General features: G+C 35.8%; 2 protein-coding genes across 24 annotated transcripts; both read left to right on the forward strand.

Annotated features, from left to right (window-relative positions):
• The first annotated feature begins 876 nt into the window (after positions 1-876).
• On the forward strand, positions 877-5,324 carry LOC110785710 (protein gamma response 1). Of its 3 annotated transcripts, XM_056830653.1 has the most exons (4): positions 877-1,037; positions 1,814-2,871; positions 3,518-4,208; positions 4,871-5,324. In XM_056830653.1, the coding sequence occupies exons 2-4, from the start codon at positions 1,815-1,817 to the stop codon at positions 5,010-5,012; spliced, it is 1,890 nt and encodes a 629-aa protein (XP_056686631.1). In that variant the 5' UTR covers positions 877-1,037; position 1,814; the 3' UTR covers positions 5,013-5,324. The 3 variants fall into 3 exon arrangements, with proteins under 3 accessions (XP_056686631.1, XP_056686636.1, XP_021845892.1); XM_056830658.1 differs by lacking the exon at positions 4,871-5,324 and having other exon boundaries at positions 1,800-2,871; positions 3,518-4,398; XM_021990200.2 differs by lacking the exon at positions 4,871-5,324 and having other exon boundaries at positions 878-1,037; positions 3,518-4,398.
• Positions 5,325-6,864: 1,540 nt separating this feature from the next.
• LOC110785711 (phosphoinositide phospholipase C 6) lies at positions 6,865-21,610 on the forward strand. 21 transcript variants are annotated; one of them, XM_056830695.1, is made up of 14 exons: positions 8,939-9,169; positions 9,765-9,831; positions 10,101-10,151; positions 10,369-10,521; positions 10,604-10,690; positions 10,840-11,099; positions 11,290-11,381; positions 11,605-12,028; positions 12,200-12,542; positions 15,020-15,108; positions 15,314-15,519; positions 20,222-20,474; positions 20,970-21,061; positions 21,189-21,610. In XM_056830695.1, exons 1-7 carry the CDS (start codon positions 9,117-9,119, stop codon positions 11,357-11,359), a joined length of 741 nt encoding a protein of 246 aa, XP_056686673.1. In that variant the 5' UTR covers positions 8,939-9,116; the 3' UTR covers positions 11,360-11,381; positions 11,605-12,028; positions 12,200-12,542; positions 15,020-15,108; positions 15,314-15,519; positions 20,222-20,474; positions 20,970-21,061; positions 21,189-21,610. The 21 variants fall into 21 exon arrangements, with proteins under 21 accessions (XP_056686647.1, XP_056686673.1, XP_056686684.1 ...); XM_056830706.1 differs by having other exon boundaries at positions 21,217-21,610; XM_056830702.1 differs by having other exon boundaries at positions 20,222-20,278; positions 20,388-20,474; positions 20,970-21,610.
• The last annotated feature ends 1,420 nt before the right edge of the window (positions 21,611-23,030 follow it).

Raw genomic sequence — 23,030 nt, forward strand, 5'->3', positions numbered from 1 at the left:
TATTTTATGAAAATATCATCTTGCTCATCCTGTTAATATATACTAAGTTGTCGTGATTTATCTTATTAGTTGCGAGCTATTATACGGAGTAGTACTTTAAAATTCAATATATTTCTCTTCTACGACATGTAATTGTCTTTGCCGTCTGAATGAAATCCCTACTCTCCTCCCTCCTCACTTTGTTTTTTTTCTTCTTCCTATATGCTAAAACTTACAACATATTTGAACTCCTTCCCAAGAAATTCAGCCAATCTCGAAGAAATTGATTTTTTTTTATTTATCCATTGCGAGAACTACAATCCTCATGCTAAATTCCCTTTAGCTTTTGGACCACAACGAAAAAAAGCAAGATATGAACATTGGAAGTAAAAAGAGAGAACTTGAATAGAATAAAGAAATAATGTACAAAAAGGCTTACTTCTTAGTCGGCGTGGGTGAAATAAAGATGACGTAGGAAGGAAAGAAAATAATAAAATAGGAGATCCATCATTTAAAAATAAGGTATAAAACACGCGCGTATATAGAAGATGCAACGAAAACGAAAGTCAAAAGGTGTAAGCTTGACTTTGTTGCATAAAAAAAAATTACGACGTGTACATGCGCGGGATTAATTAAATAAGTATTGATAAGTAAAGTTTATTTCAAATTTTACTTTTACAATAGGTCTTGTCTATTACCAAGCTCGAAAAATTAAAAAATAAATAGAACATAGATACGAAGTAGATACCTTTATATAACGGTAACTAGGCACACACGATTCCCCAAGTAAAGTACGGTAATCACTGTAATTTTTTAGGTTAAAAAATTAAAAGGACTGCATTTTTTATTTGTTTTTTTAGGGAAAATGAATTTCCCGCTTTCTTATCTACAATTTCTTTTTACCAAGTAAAATTCAGTGTCCATTTCAATTTCCCGCTTTCCATCGAAAAAGGGCGTTTTCCCCCAAATTGAAGAACAAGCAATAAAATTGAGAGGGAAGGAATCCGCGCAAATTCAGAAATTCCCAGAAATTGAGTTCAGAATCAATCGAATTGTAGGTAATTACTTCCATTACTTCGTTTCACACCACAATCTCATTTGAACTAGGGTTTTTGCTTTCCAGTAACGATTAAATTAGATGATAGGTTGTGTTAATTTGGGTGGAAAATGTATGTTAATTTCAGCTTGATTAGTGTAATTGTAAATTCAGTAAGTAAGTGAGTGAGTTTATTTGTTGATTTATGGTGAATTGGTGATTGATTGAAAGTGTTGCGGATTTTGGATTGCAACTGTGGAATTAAATTATTCCTCATTTTGAAAACCCTGGATCCACCCCAGTGATTTTGTCATGTTTTTTTTAAAATTTCCGAGCTTGGTAAGTGTTCGTTATAGTGTAATTGTTAAGTAATGAAGTTAGTTAGTTTATTTGTTGATTTATGGTGAAGTGGTGATTTATTTGTTGATTTATGGTGAAGTGGTGCTTAATTGAAATTGCTGCAGATTTTTGTATTGCAATAGTAGAATTGAAGTTATGGTTAATGGTGGGTTTATAAGATGAGTTTATTCTTGTTATTTGGAAAGTATCTAGTAGATTTACCTTAGCTGAATTAGGAAAGGCAATGGCTATTGAATCGCTTCAGAAAAACCAAAACTCGTTGGTTGCTGGGTATATCAATGTGTGTTATCATGTTCCCATCTTGAAAATCCAGGATACATCACTGTGATTGTGTCATATTTTTTGATTTTCCGGGCTAAGTAATTGTTCGTTGTAGTTAGAAAAATCAAGTATCTTTCTCTTAAGTGTGAATAAATCCCTTTAGTTTGATGATTGCAGAATGCACCTTAATCAGTTTGAGAAATCTCCAGAAATATATCATCAGGTAGAGAGCAATGAACAGCATGTGTCAGATGCTAGTACTTTACTGGTCGCCTCGATTCAAGAAGCAAAAGATAAAATTTCCCAGATAGAATACATCTTTTGTAGTCAGCTTTACCCAAATTTTCACAAGACTGCAAAATCCCTCAAGAAGGTATATTTGGAAGCTAGGAATGCTGCTGAAAATGAATGGAAAGAGAGGCAAAGTGAACTCGAGATTCAAATGAAACAGCTTTTTCTTGAAAAGGAACTAGCCCGTGATGAATCAAAAGCTTTCAGGGCAGAGAAGTCAAGACTACTAACAAGGGTAGCTGAACTGGAGGATAAGCTGTTGCAGAAGGAAAAGGAATTCGATGATAGAATGAAATCGCATGCTACGTTACTTGACCTTATGGAGGCGAAAACCACCACTATCAGAGAGAAAGATCTACTGATGAAAGAGCATGAAGAAAGAATGAAGCTACTTGTTACAAAATCAGAAGAACTCGAGGGAAAGACTGATGCACTTAATAAAGAGATTCAGGAGAAGAAGAATGAGATAACCAGCGAAAAGGAGTTAACCAAGGATTTGCAGAAGCAAATTGAATCACAAGACCTGAAGATAAGAAATACTGAACAGATGCTTAGAAAAAGTGAAGAAGAAAATAAACAACTCTTGACGAAGCTGGAACATGTGGAAGCCAGTTTGGATGGTCTGAGAAATGAGCTTAGGGGGAAAAAATTCGAAGCAGAAGAGGCGAAGCTGTTGCATGAGAACTTAGTGCAGAAAGTCAATTGGTGTGCTACTGAGCTGACAAAGAAGAGTCAACAGCTGTCTGCTCATGACAGAGAGAAACAAATGCTTCTGTCTGCAGAGAAGCTGAAATATAATAATCTTCACGCAGGTTATAAAAATCTCAAGTCGCAGCTAAACTATCTGCTCAAGAAGTTTTCTCTCACCAATAAAGATCTACCAATTAAAGCAGAAGAAGAAAGTGATCCATTGAACAATGATGAAACAGATTTTACATTGTCTGGTGAGGATTGTTGAAACAGGACTAGCTTTAAGATTTTATGCACAATATATCTTTTCATATCAAAGTATATAGTTTCACAGATTATCACCTTACAGTTTGTTCCAGCCTGACTCTTTCATCTTTTATTGCTTAATGGTAGATTATACAGAGTAATAGGCGGTGAATCTATTGCTTAATGGTAGTTTATACAGAGTAATAGGCAGAGTATCTGGTGAGGATTGTTGAAACAAACTAGCTTTAAGATTTTATGCACAGTATATCTTTTCATACCAAAGTATATAGTTTCACAGATTCTCACCTTACAATTTGTTCTGGCCTGATTCTTTCATCTTTTATTGCTTAATGGTAGTTTATACAGAGTAATAGGCAGAGTATTTGTTTTGTTGTTGGAATTTAGAAGAAATGGTTCACTTATTTACCACCTTATTAGTGTTCTATTTTGCTCTCAGTAACCATTGAGCTTGTGTTAATTGCAGAAATCAGTAAAAGAAAACCTCATCTTTTATTGCTTAATGGTAGTTTATACAGAGTAATAGGCAGAGTATTTGTTTTGTTGTTGGAATTTAGAAGAAATGGTTCACTTATTTACCACCTTATTAGTGTTCTATTTTGCTCTCAGTAACCATTGAGCTTGTGTTAATTGCAGAAATCAGTAAAAGAAAACCAACAAGTACAGTTGTAGCATGTGAATTGAACAAAGTGAAGAAAGAGATGAATATTATGGAGAGCTCAGAGAATGAGAAAATTGGCAGACAAAATCAGATACCAAGTTCCAAGGCTCCATCTGGTTCTGACCCTGCTACTACTACTACTACTGCAACCCATTGGACCACCAGTGGGAAGACTAGAAACTTGAGCTCATTAGCCGGAGGAAAACGGCCTGGATCTGGTTGGAGAGAGACTCGAGCTCGTCAGAGTCCTGGTGGTGCAGATCCACATGATGATTTTCTTGATACACCCTATGAAGAAATTAGGGGAAACATGCACAAGACCGTGAAGGATAGTAGTGCGCGTGATGATGTTACAGCTGAATGTGGTCCACAAGGAGTGGATTCAGATGATGAGACACAGGACAATGACATGAAAGCTGAATCTGCACCCAAAAGGCAGCAATTGCAAGCTCTTCCTAGTAGGTCTGGTGATGGTGATGGTCCAAGAGGATTTAAATATGTGGAACCTGTTCGGAAAAAGGCTGACCGGGAAAACTTGAATGGAATAGAATGCAAGCAGTGCAAGAAATTTTATGATGCTGTTCGTTCTGATGCTAAAGATGGCGAATTTGATAGGGAAAATCTTCGATGTGAGCATCACGATGGGGTTTCAAGGCATAGGTACAGGTATGCACCTCCACTAACACCAGAAGGGTTTTGGAATATTGGATTTGACACTGAAACTTAGTTTAATGGGGGTGTTTTTATGGGGATTTTATTAAAAAATCCATTTGACTTTGAAGACTACAAGCAGTTTACAGAATAAATCTCAAAATTTACCAAAAATAAAATTGTTGTTTTTATTACTTGCTCAAAAGATCTACATTGTCAATGAACATCTACCAAAGAATCTATATATTCTCAATGAACATCTACCAAAGAATCTATCTACCAGTACCAAGAACCACACACTCCACAGGATATCCCATACAACCAATTGAAAATAGAAAAAAAATAAAAAGAAGAAAGAGCCTTCATTTTCTTGCCCTGAAACGGAACACTAGATTGAATGGCCCCATTATCACCTCCTCAAACTTATTGTGAAAAGAACCTTCATTTTCTTGCGAAACGGAACACTATACCGAGTGGCCCCAGTATCACTTCCTGAAACTTATAGTAGGTTGCAAAGATGTAAATTGACACCAGTGAAGCAACAGCAAAGAGGCCCAAAAGACCCACTAATCGCACTGCTTTGTCAACCAAATTGCTCTTCCAGTCTGCATTTGCAGTGGTGATGTTCTCTTTGGCAGGTGCAATGTCAATGATTTGGGTTTCATCTCCATCTGCAGTTCCATTGCTCTGGATATCTTCTGGCTCAGGCATGGTTTCTTGCCGGAGTTTGTAGTTCAAGAAATTGATAAAAAGAAACAAAGAATTGCAGCAAAAACCGACGATTATCCCTTAAAAATCCAGGTTTTGGTGCAACAGTGAAAGCTAATTTGGGAGTTTCTAAGTTTCTGGGTTTTCGGGTGGTCAAATTTGGTGGAGGAAATGGAGAAGTGGGGATTGAAGTTGTAGAAAGGGTGTTAATGGAGTTTCAGGTGGAGGAAATGTAGAAGTGGGATTAAAGTTTCAGGAGAAAGAAAGATTTTTTTGTTAAATTTCTTTTATACTCCTCCGTATCCTACAGTAACACCCTTTAAATTCGTTGACGAAGAGACTAAGAGAGTAATTACAGGACATGTTTCTTACTCTAATTAACTTTTTGTTCCTATGTCAATAATTTTTTTTTTTAAAAAGTTAATTTTTTTGTTCTCAACAATTTTACTCCCTCCAGTAGATGTGATAGGAGTTAGAAGGTATTTTTTTAATTGAATGAGAGAGGGTGTGGGGACAAAAAAATTAGTGGGAAGAGAGAGACAATATAATAATTGTGTGGTCATTCTTAATTTAGAAGTGTAACAACTAATCTGGGACGGACGAAAAAGGAAAGTGTAACGACTAATTGGGACGGAGGGAGTATTATTTTTTTTGCAAACTTTTTGATGTAAATAATTTTTCAATAGGTTTTGTGTAAGACCGTCTAATGGTTAAAACACTTTTTTTTTTACAAACTAAACTAGTGTAAAACATAACTAATTGAATAACAAAATAATTAAGGTATGAAGACAAATAGTTAATTTTGGAGTCGAATTGTTATTATTTTTGAACAAACTTATGATTAACTAAAACTCGTGAAATCTTAACTAATCAACTTTATTGCTTAACAAATTGGGTCAGTGTTTAATTAATTGGTTCGGTTGAGAATTTCAGAATTAATTAATTTGTTTCAGTAGTTAACTAATTAGTTAAAATGCATAACTAATTGGTCACAATGCATAAAAGTGGTTTAACCGTTAGACCGTCTTTCCTAAAAATTTGAAATGATTTTTTTGTCATGGGGCTATGTTTTGTTTAAAATATTCAACATGGTTTATTTTTGTTTTGTTAATAAGGAGTAATGGATAAAGGGTTGTAAACTTTAGAAATATAAAATGGTCCAAACAATATAAAACAATTTATGTTTCTTATAAACACTTCTTAAATTGAACGACCAAACAAATCTATTTTTGTGAAGTTTTTCTATAAAACTACAGAAGTTTGGCCAAACAGGCCCTAAAATTGTTTTTATGCTGAACTTGTATGTTATTCATTGTTATATTATTTGAGAAAATAAATGTTTTCGGATGTTATTTGTTGAAGAGTATCACGACATTGAAATCTCCGTTTTCGAATTTAACATACATCACTATGAATAAATTATAAAAAATTGGTCAATTAAATTATAAAGAATTGATCAAATAATTTTGAAACACACGAAAATTACTAAGAACCACAAAAACATTATTATTACTCGTTGAAACAAATATTCGTTGAAAAGTATCATGACACTGAAATCTCCGTTTCCGAATTTAACATACATGGCTATGAATAAATTATAAAAAATTGGTCAATTAATTATAAAAATTGATCAAAAATAATTTTAAAACACATGAAAATTACTCAAGAACCACAAAAACATTATTATTACTCGTTGAAACAAATCTAACAAGATCCAAGAATAATGATCGTCAAGATAAAAGGGCTTGATCAGGTTCGAGAAGTGTATGTAACCAACTTGCGAAGGATAAAAGGCCGTAGAAAGGTAATCCTGCTAGGATGATACCTATGCTTATAACAAAAATACCAAAACCACACAATAAAATACCAGCAAACAAATAACAAATCCAAGTTAAAAATTCACCAAACATCGATAATGCTATCTCGTGGTTATTGTCTTCTCGTGGCGTTACCTGCAAACCAGATTCTATATCATCATCGTTTTCCACCTTTTTGATTAGCCATGGCAAACCGAATTTTGATTTTGTCATTCTTCTCTTCAAAACGGAATTATCACCCTATAAACAGAATTATCACGTTTATGTATTGTGAACCATATATATTAGGTACGTTTTGCTGAACTTCACTTTATAATCCGTCTATGTATTATATTATATAAATATATATACACAAATTGCGAACCAGGTAGAATTCTTAGTATAACTAGATTCTACCACGGCTAAGTATTGCGAAATAAGGTTACCTAATACTAGTTGGACTGGGTTACACGCCACGTGTTCCAGATCTTCCCAAATTCACCGTTTGACACCTACGATTATGTCCGCAAATTTTTGGCTATACCCGGGTACAGTCAAAGCTGGCTGTACCCCATCCAAAACGATGTCGTTTTGTGTTGTTTAAAATAGAGCTGGCAATGGGTTGGGTTGGGTCGAAATCAGGTCGACCCATTTATAAACGGGTTAAGATTTTTCCAACCTAACCCGACCTGTTTAATTAAACGGGTTGAAATTTTCAACCCAACCCAACCCAATTATAAATGGGTTGACCTGAAGTTGACCCGTTTAATTTTTTTTTTCACTTTTAAGTGTAAATTGACTTAACTATAGAATCGCGAGGTGATATTTTTGTGGCATATCTCATAGAAAAAAGTAATACTTCAATATGTATTTGACATGTATCAAAATGTCAAATAATTATTCATTTTTGAAAGAAAAATGAGAAATAAAATGTTTTAAATAAATTCTACAGATGTATATTACATACTTGCTTGAACTTAAACGGGTTAGGAGGGTTGTTTTCGGGTTGAACATTTCAACCTGACCCAACCCATTTAATTAAACGGGTTGGGTTGGGTTGACCCATTTAATTAAACGGGTTGAAAATCTTGACCCAACCCTTTATTATTGGGTTGGGTTCGGGTTGGGTTGGTGGGTTGGGTCAATTTTTGCTAGCTCTAGTTTAAAATGAACATTAATATACTGGTACAAAAATGAACATTTAATATTTCGAAAATGAACATTTATTTATTTATTTGGAATGAACATTTACTATTTAGGAAACGAACATTTATTTATTTATTTATTGGGAAATAAACTACAAAAATGAACATTTACTATTTCGGAAATGAACATTTATTTATTTATTTGGAATGAACATTTACTATTTTGGAAATGAACATTTATTTATTTATTTATTGGGAAATAAACAATATAGACGCTTGTAAAAACATAAAAGACCAATGAAGTGAACAATTTCATTATGAACATTAACCATATATTTATTATGAACAAACAAATAAACAAGAAAGGACAAATAATTCAACAAAAAAGAACAAACAATATAAAAAAGAACATAAAATTCCAGAAAAAAGAACAAACAATACAACAATTATGAACAATTTTATGATGAATTTTAAAGCCAACATGAAAGAACAAACAATACAACAATAAGTTTGATGAATGAATTTAAAAAACAACAAGAAAGAACAAACAGTACAACAAGAAAGAACAAACAATACAAAAAGAAAGAGTAAAAGATTAATGAAGAGTTTAATTATGAACATTAACGTACCATATGATTATTATAAACAAACAAATAAACAAGAAAGAACAAACAATATAAAAAAGAACATAAAATTCAAAGAACAAACAATACAAAAAGAAAGAATAAAAGATTAATGAAGAGTTTAATTATGAACATTAACCATATGATTATTATAAACAAACAAATAAACAAGAAAGAACAAACAATATAAAAAAGAACATAAAATTCCAGAAAAAAGAACAAAAAAAGACGACAATTATGAAAATTTGATGATGAATTTAAAAAACAACATGAAAGAACAAACAGTACAACAAGAAAGAACAAACAGTACAATAAGAATGAACAAACAGTACAACAAGAAAGAACAAACAGTACAATAAGAATGAACAAACAGTACAATAAAAAAGAACAAACAGTCGACAAGAATGAACAAACAATATGAGCGTGTCGTTTTTGGGGTATGGCTGTACCCGGGTACAACAGTTAGCGATTGGATTCTGTCTTCTCCTTCTTCTTCACTTATCTGAATCTTCCCCAAATTTTCAATTTGAATACCAAGGGTTTCGGCTGAGTTTCGTCGATCGAAGCAAAAATGTCGGGAGCAGCCTCAGCTATATATGTTCCTTTTAGACATTAAAGGTAGAGTTCTGATATGGCGGGATTATCGCGGCGATGTTTCAGCGGTTCAAGCTGAGAAGTTCTACACTAAGTTCATCGAAAAAGAGGTTTTTCTGATCTATATATTTAGCTTTTTTTTGTTAATTTGTTTTTGAGTTGAATGAAGTTTAATTTTGATTTTTGGTAGTACTGTTTTGGTTTGATCTGATTGAAATTGAGACTGTTTGTCTGTTTGCAATTTTGAATGTTTAATGTGGATAATTTACGTTTATTTTAGTTGTTTTACTGGTGTTTATGCGTAATTTGGGGTTCTAAATTGAGCTTTTTTCAATATTAAAGCTTGAGTTTTGCTGTTTTGTGGGGACAGAGAAGGTTCATAACCTTGCTTTTGATATGATTTCGATCAACGTAACGGGTGCCAGTGAGGCGAATGATAATGTTTGTGAGTCGCCGAAAAAATTGTTGGTTGAGTTGGAAAATTCTTGCTTTGGAAATTTGAGATTCTTTTAATGTTGAAAAAAAAAATCAAGGATTTATTTGCAGTTATTTTATGTATATTTCCTTTAGCTCAAGCATAGTTTTTTGTATTTTATTAGTGTCTTGGAGCCATAATCTATGTACTGCTTTCTCACAGTAGCTACTTCTGGTGCCTTTTTCTTTGAGACTCACTGATTTCCTTTTTTTTGTGCTATAAAAATGCAGGTCTTCAAACTATGAACCTTTAGTTAGGTGGATGCATGGTGCTCAAATGGTTGCATTTAACATGCAGGTAAGTGGTAATTGTCTATGGATATTCGTTTATTATGTCGCATTTCATATAGAAAACTTTTTATCTACATTGGTTATTGCTGTTGTAAGTATTACGGAGTAAACTATTAGACCAGCTCGGCCAATTTTCCTGATTAAGAACACAATGCTGTTTTTTCTTCCTCTTTTTATGTGCGTGTATAATGACTTTTGCAAGAACAGTGTTTCCTTAGCTGAAAGAAGCTTCATTTACCTAGCATAACGCAATGCGTGTTGATAAATCTCGAACAGATCAACTTTGGGAATCATATGAGATCCGACATGAAATCTGAAGCCATGACAGTGAGTATAGAACACAGATTATGGAACTAAAAGAATGTTTCTGTATGTGTTATCATAGCAGTGTAGTATGTCTATCTGATTGAATGTCCAACTTCTGATTTGATTTTCAGTTTATTTAGCGTTCTTCCTATGTCCAGTTTTTATCATTGGCATGATGATTATTTTCTTGGTTTTCCATCTTTTAGCCTATGAAATTAATATAATTGTAAAAATGCAGGGATATGGTACATCTCTTTGGTTAATGCAAGGGATGTTTCGATCTAACGGTGGTTGTGGTTATGTCAAAAAGCTTGATTTTCTGATGACAAAAGGGACAAATGGTGAGGTATTTGATCCGAAGGCTTCATCAGAAGTGAAGAAGACCTTGAAGGTAAGCTGATTAATGATCATTTTAACATATGTGTTCTAGCTGAGCTACAGTTCTTCAGCTGAATTCTGCATCGCATTTGCAGGTTAGAGTATTCTTGGGGGATGGATGGCGCTTGGATTTTAGCAAAACTCACTTCGATACTTTTTCTCCACCAGACTTCTATGTGAAGGTTAGTCCTCCAACTCTCCAACCCAATTCTGTGGCTTGTATTCATGAAGTCCATTATTGTTTAGTGTCTAAAATGAAATTGACTTTGCTAATTTTATTGTGACTGCATTGTTCTTCTGATTGACATAATTTCATTCATTGTGTGAGCAGTTTCGCATATTGGGAGTTCCAAGAGATTTTGCGAAGCAGAAAACAAAAGTGATTGAAGATGATTGGGTACCTGTGTGGGATCAAGAGTTCACGTTTTCATTAACTGTTCCAGAGTTGGCTCCACTTCAAATTGAAGTAAAAGAACATGACATGTCAGAGGGGGATGATTTTGGAGGGCAAGCATGTTTGCCGATATCAGAGCTGAAAACCGGGATTAGATCAATCGACTTTTTGATAGGAAGGGCGAGAAACTCCCAAATGTTAGGCTTCTGATGAGGTTTCAATTTGCTTAATTTTCATACAGTTATATATGTACTCTACTCTTGTTTGCAGTATTCGAGTGTATAGCTTAATTGGGTCACTGTTGTGAACCTTTGTGTAATTATTGTTCGATTTTGATTTCAAGAAAAACCCTAATTTGGTTTTTGATTTGAATTTGTATGTGTACAGGAGCATTATTAAGGAAGGATCTGTTGATACAGACTTCGTCAGATTTCTCTGGTACTGCTACGGTGGCTAGGTTTTTGCTGAAACTCTCGAAAGTATGTTCTCTCTTACTCTTTAGATTTTAGATTGTTCGTTATTTTTAATCGTTTTCGCGTATTTTGTAGACGTTGATTTCTTGAGGCCCAAATGTACAGTTGATGAAATGGGTGACGATTCTGTAGACGAATACCCAAATATAGTTGGGTATTCGTTATGCAATATTTTGCTTTACATATTCAGAAAGATTTGTCTAAACTTTATCCTTGGCTGTTTTGAAAGGAAGAAGTACTGTTACAAGTCCGGAAAAAGATGAGCAAACCAGTGCTGAAATAGAGGAGAGAGGACTGCACATGCCGACAGCAAGAATGAAGGATGAGGACAATTGCTCACTAAGAGAGGTTGGGTGCATGAATGCTGAGCTGGATTCCCTCAAGGCCACTGTAAGGAGGAAGCTGCATTTAGACAGTTAATTATATCACTGATGTATTTAAATGCAATACACCTGCGACCCTGTTACCACAATTCAGACAAACACACACAAGAGATACCAGAAAGTGGAAGCTTGGATTAATAGTTGTAAGAGTAATCCAGCAACTTGAGGCTGCCAATCTCAACAGTAACTTTAGGTTACAAGTCTCTCAAGTTTACTCAATACAATTCTCAATGCCCTCCTCTCTTTCTTCCCCTTACATATATACTCAAGGTATTCCTCAAGTACCTTACATTAATTACTACTTTTACTACTTTTGTTTGCTTGTTGCCAACGGTTGTTTCCTCCACTCCCACCTACTGTTGTGGCTCTCTGCTTGTTTCCTGTAAGACTGCTGCTGACTGCTTTGTCTCCTCTTGTCTCTTTCTTTGTCTTCTGTTGTAGACTAAGTTAATAGGTGGCTTGGTTGTACGGCTGATGGTATGGTCCATTACATCACTCCCCCCCAAAAGACACACCTTGTCCTCAAGGTGGAAGTCTGGGAATCGATCAGAGATCAAGTCAGCATCCTCCCAAGTCGCCTCAAAGGGCTGCAGTCCCTTCCACTTGATCAGTACCTCACTCACAACTCCCTCCTTGCTGCGCACAGCCATCAGTTCCTCTGGTTCCACTAACAACTCCAACTCAGCAGTGACTTGCATAGGAATGGTAGGCTGCACCACCTGATCGCCCACCGCCTTCCTAAGTTGTGAGACATGAAACACCGGATGTATTTTACAAGTCTCTGGTAATTGCAACTTGTAAGCTACTGTGCTCACTTTCTGAATGATGTTATAAGGGCCATAAAAACGTGCAGCAAGCTTTTCAAAAGGCCGTTTGGCTAAGGAACGTTGCCTATAAGGCTGTAATTTGAGGAATACTCGATCCCCTACATTAAAATTTTCATCCCTCCTCTTGTTGTCTGCATTTTTCTTCATAATCTGTTGGGCACGCAGCAGGTTTAGTCTAAGCTCATCTAGGACATAATCACGCTCCAAGAGCATCTCCTCTACACTGTCTATGGGGGTTTGCCCCAACCCCAAGCGCAACAGCTTAGGTGGGTCTCTGCCGTATACCACCTTAAATGGTGTCATGGAGGCCGACATGTGAGGAGAGGTGTTATACGAGTACTCTGCCCATGCCAACCATTTAGCCCATTCTCTTGGCCTCTCCCCCGCGAAGCACCTTAAGTATGTCTCTAGCCCCTTATTAACATTCTCCGTTTGCCCATCCGTTTGAGGGTGGTACGATGTGCTCCTCTTGAGTTCTGTGCCATGTAGCTTAAACAATTCCTTCCAAAAAATACTAAGGAAGATTCGATCTCTGTCCGAAATTATGGATGATGGGAATCCATGAAGCCTCACAATGTCTTTGATGAAGGCATTAGCCACAGTGGCTGCTGAGAATGGGTGTTTGAGACCAATGAAGTGTGCATATTTTGACAACCGATCAACCACAACAAGTATAGAGTCAACTCCTTTTGAAATGGGAAGACCTTCTATAAAGTCCATTGTGATATCTTCCCATATGGCAGTGGGTATGGCCAACGGTTGTAAGAGTCCCGCGGGTTGTTGTTGTGAATGCTTATTTCTCTGACACGTAACACAACCTCGGACATATTTAGCCACTTCCTTTCTCATCCCCGGCCAGAACCATTCGGACGCCAACCTCAAGTATGTTTTGACCTCCCCAGCATGTCCCCCAACTGGAGAGTCATGATACTCTTGCAACAGGGGAAGGATGAACTTCGAGTGTTTTGACAGTACCATCCTCCCTTTGTACAACAGCCTGCCCGATTTGTCGGGTGGCCAACCACTGTTCGTGTAATGTTCCGGCGTTGGTGGGCCGATACTTCAACAAGACCCGAGTTTTCAACTCCACCCAAGATCTGATCGGGTTTCTCCGATTTTCGAACGAGAACCACCGCAGAGCGTCGCCTTCCAGGGAGACCACCGCCGCGTCTAACTTCTCTTCTTCAGACAGCCTATAGAAGTCAAAGTACTTTTCTCCACGTAGAATCCAACCATCGGGATCGGTTCCTTCGAACAAGGGCATTTCCAGTTTCCGGTATTTCCAGCGGCCCCCTCCGCCGCCGTCGTCATAACCCCTCTTTTCAAACCTCCTATTCCGTCGATTCTCAGAGTAGTCTCCCTCATCCTCCTGTTGAAATTTCTCCGCTATCATCACCTTCATCTCGTCCTGGAACTTTTCCTGGGCTTGTTTCATTACTGCCAGTTGGTTGCTCTGCTCCTCCCTGAACTGGTCGAGTCTACTCTCTAGCCTTTCGGTGGCGCTATCCAACGCCTCCTTGTTCCTGGTGGTTTCTTCCTCACTTTTGGAAAGGAAATTCGCAGCCAAGGTCCTCTGGAAATTCGCCATCCCCTCCGTGAGAACTTGCTGTATGGATGCCTCCAATCCACCCACTTTCTCCCCAACCTCAGCAAGTCCAGTTTCTAGAGCTTCAATTCTCTGCGAACTTGAGAGCACCATGTTTCTTCACCTTCCCCGGATCTGTCCGCTCTGATACCAAGTGCAATACACCTGCGACCCTGTTACCACAATTCAGACAAACACACACAAGAGATACCAGAAAGTGGAAGCTTGGATTAATAGTTGTAAGAGTAATCCAGCAACTTGAGGCTGCCAATCTCAACAGTAACTTTAGGTTACAAGTCTCTCAAGTTTACTCAATACAATTCTCAATGCCCTCCTCTCTTTCTTCCCCTTACATATATACTCAAGGTATTCCTCAAGTACCTTACATTAATTACTACTTTTACTACTTTTGTTTGCTTGTTGCCAACGGTTGTTTCCTCCACTCCCACCTACTGTTGTGGCTCTCTGCTTGTTTCCTGTAAGACTGCTGCTGACTGCTTTGTCTCCTCTTGTCTCTTTCTTTGTCTTCTGTTGTAGACTAAGTTAATAGGTGGCTTGGTTGTACGGCTGATGGTATGGTCCATTACATTAAATTCTAGCTTAATTACTGAGCAAGCTTTGTAAGGCAATATAAGCCACTGTGATATTATGATGGGCATCATGAATGAAATCTATTCTCTTCTTTCTCTCTAAAATCTCTCTCTCTCTCTTCTCCTTTTAAGCTTAAACATAATCTTTGATTTAATTCTTCGAAACTCCTCTTCTTGGCTGGTTGTTTCTGGGATTGTCATAATTGATCTTCATTCCATTTTTGGGATTGGATTAATCTCTGATCGTTGTTATTGTCAGGTACTTAACAAGTACCTTACCGTCTTACGGCCAAAATGGTGAAGCTGGTGGCCGAGAAGCATGTCCAATATGTCATATGTGTTGAGAGGGTTTGTTTTTTTGTTCCGTTCTTTCTCTTTTTCAGTTTTTCCTGTTTAATGTCCTTGGATATGTGATTGATTTATGAGCTTTACTCTTTTGCCACTTTTGTCCTCAGAAGGACTCATTTGAATCAGTTGTCAGCTAATTGGCTGATTAGCTCTGTGTTTTTTACGGATTGAAGGTTTACTTGTCTGTACATTTATGCCTGGACAGGTATTATGACTGACAAATTGAGAAGTTTCTTGGAGGGTAGGTTCCAAAACTCTAAGACCAAGGAATTTGTTATTGGAGTAGCTGACTCTAAACTCGGAGCAAGTATTTCCGAAGGGACTAAGTTTTCATGCAGAAGTAATGAGTTTATGCTAGAGCTTCTCCGTGGTGTGCGTTTACACTTTGAGCAATTCATCAAGAATCTTAAGGTTTTGAAATTCTCTTAAAATCTAATTCCAATGCCCTCAATATATTTTTCTCCATTTAGTAACCAAATGACTGTTCTCACTGCACGAAGCATTTTCCAATATCATCATTTCATCACTATACTTCCATACCATTGGTGAATGTTGTTCTTTTTTTATTCTTTTTTTATCATTCTGTGCAATAGAATTTCAATAGATTAGAAGCTTACGTGAACTCATGCTCCTACATTTGCTCTAGTGTAAAAACACTGAAAATAGACTCTTTGAATTTGTTTTAATGGTATGTCAATGAGACCATTATGGAATCCCCCACTCCTATTATTGGTTACATGTATGTAAGGCTCAGGTTAGGTCCATCACAGGTACTACAGTTGAGTTTCAGTACTCACTCAGCTGTAGTAGTTGTTGTATACTTGTATGGTCTTAATTCATTCATGGGTTTTTACTTTCTGAGATTTTATCAGGAGAATTGTGTGTGTTACATGTAGCTTATAGCCTACCTCTCTCCTTTAGGCCTCTAATTATTTTCCCGACTGAAAGCACGATGACATTGACCAGTAAACGAACAACAAAAGGGATTGAAGTAAATGGTAATGCGATAATTAGCCATGATTAGAGTAAGAGAAGGTGATACTTTATATACTTAAAGAAAGAAATAGGCTGAGTTAGTTATTGTTAACCTTAGGCAAGACTGATAAAAATAATTATTACAACTGTTGTCACCTGTCAATCCAGCAAGATCTAGCAATCCTGTGGCTGCAGTTTGGTTGACTTTTTGCTGAGTTTTTATGACTTTAGTTGACTTGTGTGTGTTAGATGGGTCTACTTTGCTGAGTTAGGCTAGGTGCTTTGTTGCATCTGTCTTGTTTTGGTGGGAAAGGAAGTCTGGGTTCAAGATATGCGATTTTGGTTACTTCAAGGTAAACGTAATGTCAACTTCGTCCTAAAAGTAGTTGTTAATTATATTTTTGGTAAGGGATGGGTGGTTTCTTAGAATGGTTTTTTAACCTACCTTACATTTCTAGTTCGATCACCATCAATGGTATTTGTTGACTTTTTCTGCTATATGGACCTTGTCTTTGCAGTCTTCAGTGTTGCATTCCCAATCGAAATCTGCTTTTCGGATGCCACCTTATATTGCACCAGAAGTGATATCTAAGAGAGTGTGTGACGGTCCAGTCTCTAAAATTGTTTCAATACTGAAGTTTGAATGATAATAAATTTGTGTTTTAATACTAGAAGTTTGTTTTAGTTGATGTTGTTTATTGTATATTTGTGTTTTAATAGTAGAAGTTTGAGTTAGTTGATGTTGTTTATTGTATATCCCAACTCTTATAAAGTCATGAACTTGAGTATTCCTGTAACAGTGCTATTACTAAAATGCCTCCTAACTCTTATAAAGTCATGAACTTGAGTTACTAATCCTGTAAAAGTGCTATTACTAAAATGCCTCCTAACTCTTATAAAATCATGAACTTGAGTTACTATTCCTGTAAGGCTGTAACAGTGCTATTCTTAAAACGCCCCCAAGTTCCTTCTTAGTTTTTTTTGTCTTTTCCTTAGGAATATAATATTTACGGTTTAACCCCATTGCTCTCCACTTATTTTGATACTCCTCTCATATTGGAACCTGTTTCCCTTTCCTCCTCCTCCTTCCTGGTAAACTCCACTTCTCTCGTCCTCTCCTCCCCCATGGCTTTCTCACTGATCCTCTCCTCTCCTCTCCCATGGCTTTCTCACTGATCCTCTATTCCTACTTTTCTTCTTCGTATTTGCTCCATTTAACACGATCTATTTGGCTGCTTCAGTTAATCCCCAACTATGATGGGTCATCCTTCTTTCAACGGTATAATCTTTGTTCTTCGCTTTTCTTGAATTTTGAAGTTTTATGTACACAGTTATTGTCGTATTTATTCGTGTAATTAAATTATTTGCTATTGTTGTTATACTGAAATTAATTAATTCGCAATTTTGTGTTATCAGTTTCGAAAATGGGTTAGTAGATTTGTGCCTGACGTTGTTGTTGTTGACATTGTTGTTGTTGACATTGTTGTTGCTGACATTGTTGTTGATGCTGACATTTTAGGGTTTTCGAGTCATTTAAGGTTTACATTTGATCATTCCAAACACAAATTTTTTTTTTAAAAAAAAAGGAATTTATAGATTTTAGCAATTGGGTTCATTTTCAGCAAACACATATTCCGCTTTATCTCTAATGTCCACATTTATTCCTTGTTCTTGGTTTTATGTGGCGAATTACTTCAGACCTTGCCTGAGGTGAGTGAGTCCCGTTGGTGTATCGGTATCGCGGTGCCAAAATTACAGAAACCTTTGTCTATTGTATCAATGTTAATAAGAATGGCTACAAGAGTACGGCAATAATTTGTATCTAGGAGTTGGTGCCTCAGCCATTTTTATATAAATTTGTATCTTCATGGTTTGAATTGAAGTGTAAATAAATCTATACCCACATTGGAGTATTGAAGTGATACGAGTAAGGATAAAGTTGGGTGTTAGCAAGGAGTTGAGGAAGATAAATGTGTTTGTTTGGCTCCTACTTATGCTGCATATTGGAATGGTGTAGTTTGAATTTATTAATGTTATTTCTGCTTGAATAGTTGAATGAAATTGAGAATTTGGTCCAGTTAAGAGTCCAATAGCGCTTTAGATCGCTTGAATCTCCTGTATTAGAATTTAGAGCCAATTGGATGGCTACTCGCTTATAATTTCATTTTTATCTTTAGATGATTGTGCACATATTCTCTATAATTCCATCCAATTGGCTCTAGAATTACCCCCCATTTCCTTCCTTGTTTTTAATAGTTATTATGTGATTGTGGCCAAAAAGGTACATGGGTTTTGATTGTTCTTTCATTAATATTCTCTATAATTCCATCCAATTGGCTCTAGAATTGCCCCACATTCCCTTGGTCCAATTAATATGAAATTCTCTAAATGATGAGCTATGAACTCTTTCATCTTTTTTGTTCCATGCTTCCATCTCCATGTGATGGTACTCATGTAGTATTTGTATTAAATCGAGAATGCTTATGAGACTAACATTCGTTTACTAACATTCGTTTTCATATACTATAAATAAAATAGGGTCAAAGTGAATTATGTGAATAGTGCAAAAAGTCAAAACAGGTCGAGTATTAAGGGACGGAGGGAGTACATATTTATAGGGTGTGGTTGACTGTTAGGTGTTCCTGAAGGCAGTTGACAGATTAAATGAAGCCTTGACCAGATACTTTTTTGTTGGGTTTTCTGTCTTTTCTGGGGTTTGTTTTGAGTTTACAAAGGTATTATTATTGAACTTATCACTTGTAATGGAGGCTGCATTGCTTAGGATACGAGAATTGAGTGTTTCAAATCAGTTTGGACATAGATTGAAGAAACAACTAGGTTTAGCTCTTGGATCTGCATTATGGTAGTCTGTTTCACCGTGTTTCCATGTCCCAATTTTGAGTGAAATAATTTGTGGTTTGGAACATTGATTGACTGTTGGAAAAGTGTTCTTCGCTTTTCACTTTTTGCTGAAGCAAATGAAGCTCAAGAACTTTAGTACCGTCGTGTCATGTGAGGGACTCGTATTAATCCTTTCTATCATGTTACTCAAAAGAAGATATTGTTAGTTGTTAGCTATAGAAGTGAAGCATGTATAAATACTGTGAAATTGTGGTAAGTTTATTATGGGATTAGCGCACACTAAAAATTCCATAACCCTCCCTCCAACACACAATTATACCTGTGTGAATGGTTCTTTATGCCTATTTCCCCTTTAAAGAAAGATTTGACTTCCCGATATCTACCTGATTGAAGATCTCCTGTTAATGGATGTGTTTAAAGTTAATGTCATTATAATACTCCTTTTAATGGATGTGTTTAAAGTTAATTAGTCGATGTGGGAATTTTATGTTCCTGTAAACATTAGGTTGATGTTTGAAGATTTGATTGTGTGCTTTTTCTGGATGGTTGAGGTTAGGTCTTAAATATCTTCAGTTTGTCGTTATTGGGGCTACTGGGTGCTATTTTGACTTTCTGTTGTCTTGTTCCGTGATTCTGGGATACTCTAGGTTGGGCTATCTGGCTTTTTCCTGTTCTTTATGTGTGTGCTCGCGCGCCTGTGTCTTTCCGTGTCTGTGTGGGTATAATACTACTGATCTGAATCAATATAATTTGAATCAGTATAGATGTATTGAATCTTTGGGGATAGTTCATAAAGTCAACTCATACAATACGTTTAGTTTTGAAGTATTTGTTGTCTTATAGAAGATCAGTTTTCAGCTCTTGCAATTGTATGACTCTGAATTTCTGTGAATGACATATTTACTTGGCTTCAAAGCTATTTTTCTGTGCTACATTTTGAGAAGGAGTCTGTCCTTTCTCCAATAATTTCATCCGATTTTACAGTGAGTTTGTTTCATGTTTGTTAGTTGATACTAAGTGTAAGTACAAGAAAGTTAAAAGATGAATATGTACCGTACAAGAAGGTTATTGCAAGGGTGATCACTGGGGATGTAAACTTATCATGGTTTCTTTTGTGTTCTTGCATAGTAAAATATAGTTTTTTGTGAATCTTATACTTTTCAGCAAGAGCACAAAGTCCTAGGCTGGACCGTGTAAAGGATTGCTTTGTATTAGCATATATACCGTACTCATTTTTCTGATAAATGATCGAATGCCATTGATTGTTGATTATTAGGTCTTTCTGGATCTGGCTGAAAAAGACTTGAGACAAATTAAGGCTTTGTTTCTTGAGGTATGCATCCTTTCATATGTATAAATCAGTCAATGATTGAAGCAATACACCAGCTCTGAGGATATTGGAGAAAGGCCGAACATATAAATAAGTCACTTTCTGCACTTAGGGATGTTATCTCTGCTCTTGCTCAGATGAATGCTCATATTCCTTGCAAGAATAGCAAAACTACTCAAGTCCTCAGAGGATTCTCTAGGTATCCAGCTTATTAGATGTCATAATTTAAACTTTGATTTTTTATTTATTTATTCTTGGGTATATTTTATCCCCATTACTCAAAGGAAAATTTGGTAATATTAATCCAATCTTTGGGCGATTTTCTTTTATTAATCCCACCTACGACATATTTTTTAATAATCCCACATTTACTACCCAACGACTTTTATTGGGCTTAAGTGACCGAAAACCGGTGAAAAAGTCAACGAGATGGTGATGAATTGATGATGATGACTGGATATATCGAGAGAGACTACTACTACGTAGGGATATATTACCGCCTACAACAGGTTTATGACCTTTTAGGTCCAACAAAAGTCGCCGGGTAGCAAAGGTGGGATTATTAAAAAATATGTCATAGGTGGGCTTAATAAAAGAAAATCGGCCAAAGGTTGGATTAATATTACCAAATTTTCCTTACTCAAATTTATCTTGGAAAGCCATTGTTTATTACAATGAAGGTTGTGTTTTCAAGTCAGAAGTTGTTCTTCGGGCAAGCAGAGGAGGTCACGTTCCTTCTGGGTTTAAGGAACATGAGCCCATGCCAAAGATGCCCTGCAATCCAAGGTCTCCATCTCCTCCAGTGATTTATAGATGTTTTTAGTGATATTTACACATTTACAGTGTTATATACACCATCTCTACCTTGTGTATTGTTCTCCGACCTTGTGTATTGTTCATGGGTGGAATACAGTTTGAGTTTGGTGTTCTTGATCAAGTAGTGTCCTTGATTTCCTTGGAGGATGATTTAGGCAGGAAATATGGAGCTGAAAACCGAGAGATCAAGAAAAGCGACAAGATTAGAGGTCAAGAAGTTTTGAAAAGGCTTCTCGGTTGGAATATAAAGGCAACAAAAGAAAAAGATCCGAGAAGACAAAAGACGAAAACAGATCTCTCTCTAACAGAAAGGTTTAGTCTTGACTAAGTTTTGTACATCTTTCAGATCTCATGTTACTGCTTGTTATAATTAGGATCCGGAAGAGTAAATATTGCTCTAGCTCACCTTTTGGCTTGATATTATGCCTTCAAACTATCAAAACTTACATTGTATGAGTAATTTAAATTTGTGCGAGTAAATGTTTACCAGTAATTTGTAAATCGCTATCTTTTGTGTGATATTATGCCTTCAAATTATCAACACTTACAGTGTACGAGTAAATTTAAATTTGTGTGAGTAAATGTTTACCAATAATTTGTAAATAGCTATCTTTGTGCAATCTGAGCAAGACTTTCTCAATGGCTTATTTACTTTAGTCGCTGCTCTACTCTCGTCGAAACTCAAGTGCACGATCAAAACGTATTTGCCAATTTTTTTTATCAAAACATGATTTCAAAATCCGAATTATGAGGTTAACAATCGTGCAAATTTGCTACACAAATTGCTAAAAACTTTGTACTACTTAACGACTCAAGACATAAACCATAACTCCATATTAGTGTATTACTCCGTAATACAGGCCTGCCTATAATTTCCTCTATTCTCATTTACCTAAAACAATTATTTAGTCACGTTTTTCAATGATATATTAATGTTTGAAATCGTGCATTGAGAAACAATAATAAGAACCGATATTTCATTAAAATCTTTATATACATTCATAAAATGTCATACGCAATTACAAAAAATAACACACAAGACACAACCACTCTAGTAGTATTAAGATCATGCATGTCATCATGGTCAAGCTTAAAAAAAAGCCAGTGGAAGTTTAATGCTTTTAGGTGTTGAGTCCTTATACATCTTAGAGGGAATTTTCAGAGGGAATTTTCGTGGCCAATGGAGGAAAAGTAGTGAAGTTAATGTGATTCTAATTTGTATTTCATATTTTCTCAATGACAAATAACAAAAAAATTAGTTAATTAAAAATATTTCTTACTTATAATATTATTTACGAGTAATTTATAATACTCCGTAATCAAATTTAATTTCATCCGTGTATTGTACGGATCCTAAGTTAGTTAAATAAATTCTAAAAACTAACGGACCAAACACTATTGATTTCAAGATGAAATCTCACAACAACAACAAAAAAAAAGCAACTATGATTTTACTATTATCTTTCCGTCAACATTCACAAAATCACCAAGAAGAGTAATTTATAATACTCCGTAATCAAATTTAATTTCATCCGTGTATTGTACGGATCCTAAGTTAGTTAAATAAATTCTAAAAATTAACGGACCAAACACCATTGATTTCAAAATGAAATCTCACAAAAAAAAAAAAAAACAAAAAAAAAAAACAACTACGATCTTACTATTATCTTTCCGTCAACATTCACAAAATCACCAAGAACTGTGGTCTGATGATCAATAACATCAACATGTGAAGATAATCAACTTTCTTAATTGGTAAATCTTTCAAATTTTCGAAAGGACTAATTAAGTAAATTTTAAAAACTAAGCTCCCCATTATTTCAAGATGAAATCTAAAAAAAAAATCTCACTTTTTTTTTCTGCGGAAAACCAAACCCATTGAGTCGAGTATAACTCTTCAAATGCATTATAAGACGCAAACCAATACGTAGCTACTACA

Source organism: Spinacia oleracea, chromosome 1, assembly GCF_020520425.1.
Source record: "Spinacia oleracea cultivar Varoflay chromosome 1, BTI_SOV_V1, whole genome shotgun sequence".
In the NCBI taxonomy this organism is placed as follows: Eukaryota; Viridiplantae; Streptophyta; class Magnoliopsida; order Caryophyllales; family Amaranthaceae; genus Spinacia; species Spinacia oleracea.

Excerpts from the sequence above, each read along its gene's own strand:
- LOC110785711 (XM_056830669.1), top strand. The coding sequence starts at position 9,117 with ATGTTTCAGCGGTTCAAGCTGAGAAGTTCTACACTAAGTTCATCGAAA. Across the intron at positions 10,152-10,368 it reads TGAAATCTGAAGCCATGACA|GGATATGGTACATCTCTTTG; the intron begins GTGAGTATAGAA and ends GTAAAAATGCAG. Across the intron at positions 10,522-10,603 it reads AAGTGAAGAAGACCTTGAAG|GTTAGAGTATTCTTGGGGGA; the intron begins GTAAGCTGATTA and ends TCGCATTTGCAG.
- LOC110785710 (XM_056830653.1), top strand. The coding sequence starts at position 1,815 with ATGCACCTTAATCAGTTTGAGAAATCTCCAGAAATATATCATCAGGTA. Across the intron at positions 2,872-3,517 it reads AACAGATTTTACATTGTCTG|AAATCAGTAAAAGAAAACCA; the intron begins GTGAGGATTGTT and ends TGTTAATTGCAG. Across the intron at positions 4,209-4,870 it reads GTTTCAAGGCATAGGTACAG|TTCCATTGCTCTGGATATCT; the intron begins GTATGCACCTCC and ends CTCCATCTGCAG.